Source organism: Mixophyes fleayi, chromosome 10, assembly GCF_038048845.1.
Source record: "Mixophyes fleayi isolate aMixFle1 chromosome 10, aMixFle1.hap1, whole genome shotgun sequence".
NCBI classification, from domain to species: Eukaryota; Metazoa; Chordata; class Amphibia; order Anura; family Limnodynastidae; genus Mixophyes; species Mixophyes fleayi.
In genome coordinates this window covers 57137574-57150177 of record NC_134411.1, presented here as the reverse complement: position 1 = coordinate 57150177, position 12604 = coordinate 57137574, and the positions used below count along the sequence as shown (strand labels likewise).

Here is a 12604-nt window from a genome sequence, read left to right as displayed (position 1 = left end):
GAAGCTCTGCGTTTGTGAAAGTTTCTTGCTTTTCTACCGTATCTCTTGTACCTGCTAGGGGTCTAGTCTAAGTCCTGGGTCAGTACCGTATGCATGCTATATCATGTGTCTGCAATCAGGAGCAACTGTAAAAATGTATTTTATGTACAGTAGACATTAAGGACAGCCTAGTAAATGTTTTTCAAAGGAAAAAAAATAAATAAAAAAAACTTTTTTTTTAGACTGTTTCCACTTCTAATCATAAATGACTATATTATTGACAGGTAATATTAATTGAATAATATTTTTTGTTCTGTGCATTCTTTTGAGCTTTCATATTCCACATACGTATTGTTCGCCTTCTGCAGTGACTGGTCTAGTACACCAGAGTGAACTTACACCTATAGTCAACACCACACATATCTTGAGAACTGTTCCTTGCTGACTCTGGGAGTATACAGAGCCGATTCGCGAGCCGTTGCGAACAATTGCACGATGCGCTCAGTATGCGTGCCTTAATGACTCAGGCCCTTGACTCAGGCCCTTAAGGCCTGAGTCAATAAGGAGAGCAAAGCAAAAAAAGGAGTAAGTTTGATCCTGGACAAACAATGTTACAATTAGAGATGTTCACTGATCCCCGTGTTTTGTTTTTCGTTTTGGATCTGTATTAACTTCGTGTTTTTTTTTTTTGGCAAAACTGCCCTTGTGTGTTTTAGTTTTGGATTTGGTTTTGGAACTGTATTTTTTAGAAACATTGCTAAGCTATGCTCATAATTTGGCTCTTTTTTATTCCTACATTAATATTAACCTCAAAAACACTAATTTCCAGTCAATTTTGATCACCTCACAGGACACAATATTATTTTCATACACTTTTAGCCAAAGACTGCAGCAAGCTGGCTGGATACTAAGCGACAGAGCAACGACACAAACACACGACAGCTCATAGCACAACTAGGAAACATTGCCACACAGCAGAAACAGGAGGGGTAGCAGGTACAGTTTAACAAACCAAGCAGTTCAGCGACAAGGAGTGCCACTTTTGTGGCTGAAGTGCTTGGTTTGTTTGGGCACCCGCAAAACAAGCTAACAATGGGACTAAGGCAGCAAAGCTAACTGTGAGTCAATTAACTATAAGACTGCATCAAGGTTGATGGGTTAGAGCAACGGCACAAACACACGGCAGTATATTATATCTAGTGCCAGTGCCACACAGCTGTGTCAAGAAAGAAAAGTGGTGCAAGATGGAATTGTCCTTGGGCCCTCACATCCACCCTTATGTTGGATATTAAAAAGGACATCCACAGTTTAAAAAAATCAAGCACTTCAGCAATAAGGAGTGCTTGGTTTGTTTGGGCCCCCACAAAACAAGCTACTAATAGGCCCTCCGTGTCTCCCGGGTCCCCCCCCTCCAGATGAGCGCCCCCCCACCCCCATGAGCACCCCCCCGCAACACATACTTACCTGGGGGCCCGCTGTCTTGCAGTCCGCTGGTCTCCGCTGATGTCTTCAGGTCTTCGCTGATGTCTTCACCCTGGCTGTGACAGATCACATGATCGCAGGGGGAATGATTCCTCCATCCCTGCGATCGCATCCTGGTGCCTGGCTGTCACGGTGACAGCCAGGCTGAAGACATCAGCGGAGACCAGCGGACTGCAAGACAGCGGGCCCCCAGGTAAGTATGTGTTGCGCTGTTGTACCGGGCCTCCTGGTGAGCCCGGGCTTGGTACAACAGTACCCCCCATACCTCCCTGATGGCGGCCCTGGGCTTAAGGCAGCTAAGCCAATAGTGCTGGTAATGAACTCTACAGTGACAAGTCATGCACCGGTGTAAGCAGTTCTTGCAAGAAGAAGACCATTGTGATGCCTGGGCATAAGACCATAAAATCCACCTCTTATGTTTGGGATTACTTTTACCAAAATCTTGACAACAGTTGTCTAGCCATTTGTAGCATTTCTAAAGCCACAGCCAGAAGAGGTAGGGATCTTAACCATCTAGGAACCTCATCCATGTTACTCCAATTGATGAGAGCTCATGGCAAGCTCTTGGGAAAATCAGAAAGTTATGCTGAAAAAATAACAACAAGCAGTCCAGCATCAGCTAGCTCCCTTCTCTCAGCTAGATCCCAGCACCTGCAATCTACACTGTCAACACCTTCCTCATCAATATCCTCACTAGTGAGTTCCACCAGCATCCAAGTGCTAAGGCTAGATGACTCCTCCGCTATCCAGGATTCCTCAGAAGAATCCTTGAGCTGCTCCTGCTGCTGGGGGTGCATCTTCAACCCAGAAGCAGACCAAGAAGAAGACTACTAGTAGTTTACAACAATTGACTGTTAAACAATCCTTTGTAATAGGAAAAAAAGTATAACAGCTGTCTCCCAGTCACACAGCGAATCACAGGGGCCATGGTGACTATGCTAGTATTAGACCTGCGTCCAATATCCACCATTAATGCAGCAGGTTTTAGACAGTTAATTGAGGTCTTGTGTCCCCTTTACCAAATTCCATCTCGACACCATTTTACCAGACAAGCAGTTCCTCACCTGTAGCAGGAGGTTACAAAAAAGAAAATTATTGGGCTACAAAATTACATTCTACTAACTGTACACTTAACCACAGATATGTGGACAAGCGGAATTGGCACACTTGGTTGGTGAATCACCTTCAGCAGCAGCAGGGCTGCCATCAGAAATCATGGGGCCCAGTACGGGTCCCCTCCCCGATGAGCGGGCCCCCCTCCCCGATGAGCGCCCTCCCATGAGCAACAGTGCAACACAAACTTACCTGGGGGCCCGCTGTCTTGCAGTCCGCTGGTCTCCGCTACTCTGTCTTCAGCCTGGCTGTGATCTGGCACAGGCAGATCACACGATCGCAGGGGGAATGATTCCTCCACCCCTGCGATCGCATTCTGGTGCCTGGCTGTCACGGTGACATCAGCGTAGAGTAGCGGAGACCAGCGGACTGCAAGACAGCGGGCCCCCAGGTAAGTATGTGTTGCGCTGTTGTACCGGGCCCCCTGGTGAGCCCAGGCCCGGTACAACAGTACCCCCTGTACTCCCCTGATGGCGGCCCTGAGCAGCAGGGAACAGCAGCAGCATCTAACAAACAATGCTAGCTCTTTCAGAGGCAGGCTACTCTGTGTATCAACTGCTTCACTAAGAGGCATACCGCTGACAACCTGTTTGAAAAACTAAGGGATTTCCTTGTAACATTGTTTAACATGCTTGGACTCTCCTCAGGATATGTGTTTTCTGATAATGCCACCAATATTGAAAGAGCATTACATCGGAAAGAAATCCATCACATTCACTGTTTTGCTCACACAATCAACTTGCTGGTACAGAACTTTTTAAAAAATGTGTCATGCAGGAGATGCTGCCTGTGTCCCAAAATATTTCAGGTCATTTTTGGCATTCTGCAACAGCATGTAGGAGATTGCAGCAGTTGCAAGAAGAATAGAATTTGAGAAGGAGTGTATTTTAGTCCAACTCAGTTGAGAATACTTTTTTTTACCTGTGAAGTGAGTTCAGACACTGCTAGCTTGAGTCAAGCGATTCCCCTAATTAGGCTTTTGGAAAAGCCTCTTGAGAAATCGAAGGAGGAGATGAAACAAAGCAATTCTGCTAGCTATGTCAAACTTGTAGATCAAGTACTTTATTCGCTTAGCCAGGATCTAAGAGTTATCAACATCTTGAAATCGGATCACTACATTTTGGCAACTGCGCTAGGTTTAAGAGCTATGTCATCTCTTTCTCTTCAACTGACCCAGATCTCAAGTGATACAATGAGCTCCTGGTCAGCAAGCTGACAGCTCAAGTGATACACGACACAATGATGTCTCAACCATCAGTCTTTTTGCCAAAAACTTAGCTTTCCCAAGACACCCAGTGGTGATGCAGATGAGTCAGCACAACATTTGGACATCTGGTCGGGTCTAAAAGAATTGCCCAAAAATCGTGACATCTCTGCCGTAAAAAAGAACTACAAGTTCCATGAGGAATGCTATTTTCTACTTTCCCTATATTAGAGAGGTATTTTTTCTTTACCAATGTAAAACCTTATTTTTTGGATTTCATTTTCCCTGACTTATAGCCACTATGCACTTGAGCATAGGCTTTAGTAGATGATACAGAAGGACTTGTATCATCATGAGTGGTGTCAGCAGCCGGTTGCCATATCGATGGTGTTGAGCTATTGCACTGGAGACTGACAAAAGCACTGCAACCCCTTCTGTTTCTGTGTTAGCAATGGCACTGGAGAGTGACAAGAACACTGCTATACATTCTGGTTCTGTATGAGCAATGGCACTGAACAATGGCATTGAGATTGGAGAGTGACAAAAACACTGCTACCCCATTCAGTTTCTGTGTGAGCAATGGCACTTGGAGACTGTTAGAGTGACAAAAACACTGAAACCCCACTTGTTTACTTTCTGTATGAGCAATGGCACAGAGCAATAGCACTGGAGACTGAAAAGAACACTGTCACCCCTGTTTCTGTGTGAGCAATGGTACTGAGATTGGAGATTGAGAAGAACGTTGCTACCCATTTTGTTTCTGTGTGAGAAATGCACTGAGCAATGGCACTGGAGAGTAAGAAGAACCCTGCCACCCCTGTTTCTGTGTGATCAATAGTATCGAGCAATGGCATTGAGACTGTAGAGTGACAAGAACACTGCTACCCATTCTGTTTCTGTGTGAGCAATGGCACTGAGACTGGAGAGTGACATGGACACTGCTACCCATTCTGTTTCTGTGTGAGCAATGGCACTGAGCAATGGCACTGGAGACTGGAGAGTCACAAGAACACTGCCACCCCTGTTTCTTTGCGATCAATGGTGCTGAGCAATGACGCTGAGACTGGAGATGGACAAGAACACTGTCTGCTAACTCTGTTTCTGTGTGAGCAATGGCACTGAGCAATGGCACTGAGACTGGATAGTGACAAGAACATTGCTACCTCTGTTGTTTATTTTCTGTATGAGCAATGGCACAGAGCAATAGCACTGGAGACTGAAAAGAACACAGTCACCCCTGTTTCTGTGTGAGCAATGGTACTGAGACTGGAGATTAAGTAGAACATTGCTACCCATTTTGTTTCTGTGTGAGCAATGGCACTGAGCAATGGCACTGGAGACTGGAGAGTAAGAAGAACCCTGCCACCCCTGTTTCTGTGTGATCAATAGTATCGAGCAATGTCATTGAGACTGGAGAGTGACAAGAACACTGCTACCCATTCTGTTTCTGTGTGAGCAATGGCACTCAGCAATGTGACTGGAGGCTGGAGAGTGACAAGAACACTGCCACCCTCTCTGTTTCTGTGTGAGCAATGGCACTGAGACTGGAGAGTGACATGGACACTGCTACCCATTCTGTTTCTGTGTGAGCAATGGCACTGGAGAGCCACAAGAACACTGCCACCCCTGTTTCTGTGTGATCAATGGTGCTGAGCAATGACACTGAGACTGGAGAGTGACAAGAACACTGTTTGCTAACTCTGTTTCTGTGTTAGCAATGGCACTCAGCAATGTGACTGGAGGCTGGAGAGTGACAAGAACACTGCCACCCTCTCTGTTTCTGTGTGAGCAATGGCACTGAGACTGGAGAGTGACATGGACACTGCTACCCATTCTGTTTCTGTGTGAGCAATGGCACTGGAGAGCCACAAGAACACTGCCACCCCTGTTTCTGTGTGATCAATGGTGCTGAGCAATGACACTGAGACTGGAGAGTGACAAGAACACTGTTTGCTAACTCTGTTTCTGTGTTAGCAATGGCAATCAGCAATGTGACTGGAGGCTGGAGAGTGACAACAATGCTGCCACAGCTTCTGTTTCTGTGTGAGCAATGGCACTGAGCAATGGCACTGAGACTGGATAGTGACAAGAACATTGCTACCCCTGCTGTGTGAGCAATAGCACTGGAGACTGACAAGAACACTGTCACCCCTGTTTCTGTGTGAGCAATGGCACTGAGCAATGGCACTGAGACTGGATAGTGACAAGAACATTGCTACCCCTGCTGTGTGAGCAATGGCACTGGAGACTGACAAGAACACTGTCACCCCTGTTTCTGTGTGAGCAATGACACTTTACAATGGCACTGGAGACTGGAGAGTGACAAGAAAATGGCTACCCATTCTGTTTCTTTGTGAGCAATGGCACTGAGACTGGAGAGTGACAACAACACTGCTACCCATTCTGTTTCTGTGTGAGCAATGGCACTAGAGACTTATGAGAGACAAGAATACTGCCAACCCTGCTGTTTACTTTCTGTATGAGCAATGGCACAGAGCAATGGCACCGGAGACTGACGAGAACACTGTCACCCCTGTTTCTGTGTGAGCAATTGCACTGTACAATGGCAATAGAGACTGGAGACTGTCAAGAACAATGTCACCCCTGTTTCTGTGTGAGCAATGGCACTGTACAATGGCACTGGAGAGTGACAAGAACACTGTCACCCCTGTTTCTGTGTGAGCAATGGCACTGTACAATGGCACTGGAGAGTGACAAGAACACTGCCACCCCTGCTTCTATATGAGCAATGGCACTGAGCAATGGCTCTGAGACTGAAGAGTGACAAGAACACTGCTACCCCTTCTGTTTCGGTGTGAACAGTGGCACTAAGCAATGTGACTGGAGACTGGAGAGTGACAAGAACATTGTCTGCTACCCCTGTTTCTGTGTGAGCAATGGCAATCAGCAATGTGACAGGAGACTGGAGAGTGACAAGAACACTGACACCCCTCCTGCTTCTGTGTGAGCAATGACGCTGAGCAACGACACTTGAGACTGCCAAAAACTCTGCTGCCCCCCTGTGTCTGTCTGAGAAATGGCGCCGGATCTCCGTGGAGTTATTTAAGCGACCTAAAACAAGCGAGATCAGACAATGCGCAGATGACGTTTTGCTTCAACTTCAGTTCCGAGGACACAGGAAAGTACCAAGCCGGTACTTCAAGTTCAGGGAGGCTCAGTTTTAAAATAAAACGAGCCTGAGCATCCATAGTTACGATGCAAGGGGTGCAAATTAGTTTATACTTTTGCACATGAGGAAAAAACTGGCTGCTTTTTCATGTAGCTATTAGGAGCCGCGGCGGCCATGGGCACCGCCGTGACTCGTCTATTACCCCGCTGAGCATCCTGGCCGTCTCCTTAGTGACCGGGACGTCACTTCCGCCAGCTGGTCCGACCATTGCCAAGACAACGTCTGGACGCCGATTCCCTGCACAGCGTGCCCCGGCAAACAGGACAGCCGGGCACAGGCGCTGAAATCTCCCCAACCTGTAGGCTGATTAATGTGGCTTTGTTTAATTAGTCCAGGCATGTGTATTGTTACAGGGCTTAGCCCTGATTCCTTGCTCTATGTATTTAAGGCAGGGAGGCTATAGCACTTCTGACCCAGTCTTGCTGACATGCTCCTGTTTGCTGTACCCTGTCCTGTGGATACTCTGTTGGATTTCCTGTGTATGACCCCTGCCTGGACTTTGGACTCTGCCTTTTGGCCTGTACCCTGGACTCTGCTACTTTGGCGTGTTTATTGACTACCCTGCTTGCCTGTGACCCTTGACCTCGGCTACCGTTTGACTATCCGCTGCTTTCTACCCAGTCTCCTGGCCTGCCGCTGTGGTTCTGCATTACCAACCCACACTATACCTGGAGCTAAGTCCTGGGGGCATCTGAGTACCGGTGAGCACATCAAGCTCTAAGGGAAAAGCGGCTGCTATAGGTGAAGACCTCCGCCACCTAGTTCTGTGGGTTGGTGACCAGACCAGCAGCCTAACAGTAGCACAGAAACGCCAAATAGGGAGTAAATTTTCTCCTGGATAAAGCATGTTACAATTCAAGGGGTGCAAATTAGTTTATTATTTGCACAAAAGTTAAATACTGGCTTTTTCATGTAGCACACCAATATTTGATAGTTTTATTTGTACACTGAAAATTAAAGTTGATCTTGACATGTCTTACTCCAACTATAAATCTGTCCCCACATTTTAAATTTACTTCCAACTCTAATGCAACATGGTTTTGCGAAGGTGCAAAGTTACTCCTTTATTTTGCTTTGCTGTTTTTAATGACTCAGGCCTTTAGTGCAAAAAACATGCGTCATCTCCCACGATGTCTGTCCCCCTAGACTGCTAAGATATAGTGCGGCTGATTTTAGGATAAGCTACATCTGTGTTAATTGGTCAGCTGATAAGAGAGAAAAAAACACAACAGCTATATGTCTAATTAAGCTAGATAATGCCCGAAATTAGGCATCTATGATCACTAGGCCACCACAGGTTAATACAATATATAACACATTCCTGTTACATATATTTTAAAACACTAACATAGTTGCACAGATGAGAATAGGAGAGGATGAGATTATGAGAATTTCAGTATTTCACAGACATACCTGGAATAGAAGAGATGAGATGAAATTTGGTGAGCATCTGTGTTTTTCAACTTTATTTTCTAAACACCTTGTGACAAAAACACTTTGTGCAGAAAAGACGCGTCTGTCCCCCACTGCATCTCAATGACTATGAATAGCTTTCTTAATTTTTTTAGCCACTGAGGTGTACCTAGCATTAACCAGGAAGCAGTTCCCATTGTTTTTCTTGCTGATGTAGCCATTGGTTCCAGAATGGAAGTAAGTGAGTACTCTATTAAAGCAGACATTAGTCTGTTTATATCCTCTCTGTAAGAAGGACTCCATTATTTGGGCAAGTTGTTGGTACTATCTGTATTAATGTAGATAATCCACATGATTGAATGCCATAGGATGAAAACTTGCTGCATGCAAGTAGGAATTGCAATCAGTCGTTATCTTATACACTATAGTAATCACTTGCCCATTCTATTTCATAATCTTTATGTCCAAGAAGTGATACTACTGGAGTTATATTCAAAAGTGTAATTGATCAACGAATCTAATGGGTTGTAGCCCAGCACCCATGCAAATGAAGAACAGATCATCAATAAAACATCTAAACAGACAATCAGGTATCCGAACTTGCTCAAAACCTGTTCAAAATGGTGCATAAATTTATGTTCATAACCCGGGGCCATTTTCAACCCGATCGCTGTCCCAGACACCTGTAGGAAGTACTGCCTTTTGAATATAAAGTCACTATGTTCCAATGTAAGATGTAGCAAATTAATTATGAATTTTGTAAAAACATCCTGAGTACACTCATGTTTCACAAAGGAGTTGTGGACTGCTTCAATCCCTGCCTGTTGTGGGATTATTATTATTATTATTATTATTATTATTAATTTTTATTTATAGGGCGCCACTAGGTGTCCGTAGCGCTGTACAGGGACAAACGAAATTACAATACGAGGAGAGACAGCACAGTACAGTAAACAATAAACACAGTAACTCCGTGAGCTCAAAGCACAGCAAGGGCGGGGGGGGGGGAGAGGGGAAGGTCTGCATACGATGGAGCCCAAGAGGGAGGGCTGTGATGAGGGAGGGATGACAGTAAATAAGCTTTACACATCCATTGTGACCAGTAAACAGTCACCGAGTTTGATTTCAAAGTTAGAAAGTTCAGCGAGTATTGAAAACGCATCCTGAATAAATTTTGATATTGCTTTATCTAATGGCTGTGTCACACTTTATGCAGGAAATATCAATGACTGGTATTAACGCAAGTAAACTGAGAGGCGCGGAGTCTAACACACCACCGGTGTTCACCAGGGACCTCCGCAAGGAGGTTTGGGCTTTGCTGCGTACGATGTGCAGGTCGCGGTTCTCCCGGGAAGTCACCAGTGCAGCGATTAGAGGGTAGTCAGACAGGCCGAGTCGAAACCAAGGAAGCGAGGTACCACGGGGAAAAGGCAAGAGAGTAGTCAGGAACGGTCCAAAGGTCAATACCAGTGCAGGCAACAAAGTACAGGGGATATCCGGAAGAGAGGTAAAACAAGCCAAGGAGTCAAATACACAGGAGGTCTGGAACTGGAAACAAACTAATAGCTGGAGCAGGTAGAACCAATACTCTGGCACTCAAATGGTGCCAGAGTGGAGTTTAAATAGTGGCTAGCAGGAAGTCCTCATGATGAAGTTCCGGTGATCAGTCTCAGCTGATCGCCGGAGAAGCGTCTGGGTTGCCAGGCAACCGAATAGGCGCATCGCGCATGCGCGAGCGCCGCGGTCACATGATCGCGTCCCGTTGCTTAGCAACGGGACATTCCTTCCGGGCAGAAGGTGTCCGTCTCCGGCACCCAGCGGAGGTGCGGAGGCGGCACCTGACAGGCTGGAGATGAGAGTCACAACATTGTAATAGTAGCTGTAACAACGAGCCTCTGGCGGAAATTATTGGTATGGCAGGAGGTGATTGCAAGCTTTTGTGATATTTTGGCTGTGTAAAACTCACGGGACAGACAGGGAAGTCTGTTTTCAGGAATCTAGAAGTAAATTCTGTAATCAAACCACATGTAATTGCATAATCAATGATTTTGCCAATGATACAATTATAAGAACTTGTAGGGTCACCAGCGAGTAGGGTGCAGGTGGATATATCAGAAAGTTTGTTAAGGATCTCTTTCTCATAATCCTTATAGTCCAATACTACAATAGCACCTCCATTATCTACTGTTTGAATGCAGATAGAAGTATTTTTAAATAAGTGACTTAATGCTTCCGTTCAAGGGGAGTGAGATTGACTCAAAGTCTTAATGTACATTGTTAAGTTCAGTTCCAACGAATGAGCCAATTCCCACTTTTCCAGAGTCAGAACAGGAAAAGAAGACACACTCTGCTTCCTGTGTCTTCTTGCTTTCGTTAAGCTGACAATATATCTCCACTGAACAGGAAAATTACAACAAAGAATTGGGCTGGGAAAATGTGCTACCATGGAAGAGTCAAGAAAACCCTATTATCAGGTAAATAATCCTCCATTTCCTCTTCCTCCTCTATGGTAGCACACACCAATCGGTGATACCCAAGCAGTTACTACACTTACAGTGGGTAGCCAATAGCATATTAACTTAAAATCTTAGTAGGCTGCTTGTTTTTTAAAAAAGATTGTTATAAAGTAACTGTACAGTGAGAGTTCTTCCCACTCTTATGTCTGTCTTTCCTTTCTTTTTTTTTATATTACTTCACTGAGGGATCTTCTTCCATATTTTTCATCTGCAGAAGCCTGGATGTTGACTCTATAATGTTTGGTAAAGGTATAAGTTGACGCACATCCTGCTGCCTTGCAAAGTTCCTCAATTGATGCGTATTCTCTCTCCACCCAAGATGTAGAAATCGCTCTTGTAGAACATGCTTTTATGCCTTGCGGCACATGTGTTCTCTTCATTTTATATGCCTACTGCATGCAGGATCCTATTCACCTTGCAATGGGTGCCTTTGTAGCCCTTTGGTCCTTATTTGTTACTTTGACTAAGCCAAACAGTTGCTTTTTCTTCCTTATTTCCTTTGTTCTATTCAGATAAATCTTCACTTATCTAATTAAATTGAAAAAAGGTAGAATTTTGTTTCCAATCTATATATTGGCTGTGGGCATAAGGATGGTAGCCCAATCTCATGATTTACATGAGATTGAGAAACTACCTTTGACAAGATTTCAGGATTTATTATTAGTATTATATTGTCCTCAAATATATTAAAAAAGACTCTTCTCTCACATAATCTTAGTCACTATGGCCTCCACACATTCAGAAAGATTGTTTTCCTTCTGCCCAAAGCCTTAAATGCAAAACCCTGCTATCCTATTATATTTTAAATCCTCCAACTCTTAATAAAGAAAAGAAAACAATGTGATGCTCACAGTTTGAACTCCATGCACTGCATTGTACAATACATTGGGGATATTTAAGAAATCTAGTATAAAAGAAAGTGTGTTGTAATCTGTATTGACCAATTCAATTCTAAATTGGTTTAAATATTTGATAAAAATATGAACTAGTACCTAGTGTTTTCATTTTGCTATATATATACATATATATACATATTTGCTATATATACACACAGATTTACAGTAGTAAGTCTTTTGTTCTGTATACATATGAGGCATATATAATGCCATGTAGCAGGTACCATGTATAATATGGGATTAACTGAGCGCAGGCTTATTACTTCTCTGTTTGTTGTTTTTTTTAAAATACTGCCTAATTTTGTCTTAGCTGTTGTCTATCAAGCCTATATAAGATCATTTTGGGTGTGCTTTACCAACCAGCCCTTGTTAGATGTAAGGCTATATATCTGGAAGATGAGTACATATTTGATTTTAAAAGCATTTTAATGGTGTTTGAAGCATATATACCATTGTAGGACCTACATACAATGAGGTACCCTTGACACTGGGATGCAGGCTTAAATATTTTGATCAAAATACGAACTAATACTTCATGTTTTCATTTTGCTAGATATACACAGATTTGCAGTATTAAGGACAAGTGATAACAACAACTGTCTTTTCATTTTGAAGATTCTAAATTTAATTGTTCTTTTGCATTTTACCTGTATCCCCATCAATGATTATAGATATAGAATTAGTAAAAATTACTAAACTCACCCATTGAATCTCTTCTCGCAAAACAAAGCCGTTGTAGTCACATAAAGCAGCATATGTCTCAGAGAAGCCTCCTACAAGCAAAGCAAATAAACTATAAGATAAATTTAGT

At 43.9% G+C, this 12604-nt stretch overlaps 1 protein-coding gene across 1 annotated transcript in view; it reads right to left on the bottom strand.

Moving 5' to 3' along the window:
• CARMIL2 (capping protein regulator and myosin 1 linker 2) overlaps window positions 1-12604 on the bottom strand; it is a 1059949-nt gene that overhangs the window by 890359 nt on the left and 156986 nt on the right. The window contains exon 7 of the mRNA XM_075188807.1: window positions 12496-12566. Within this exon, the coding sequence (XP_075044908.1) occupies window positions 12496-12566 (71 nt within the window). The remainder of the gene's footprint in view (window positions 1-12495; window positions 12567-12604) is intronic.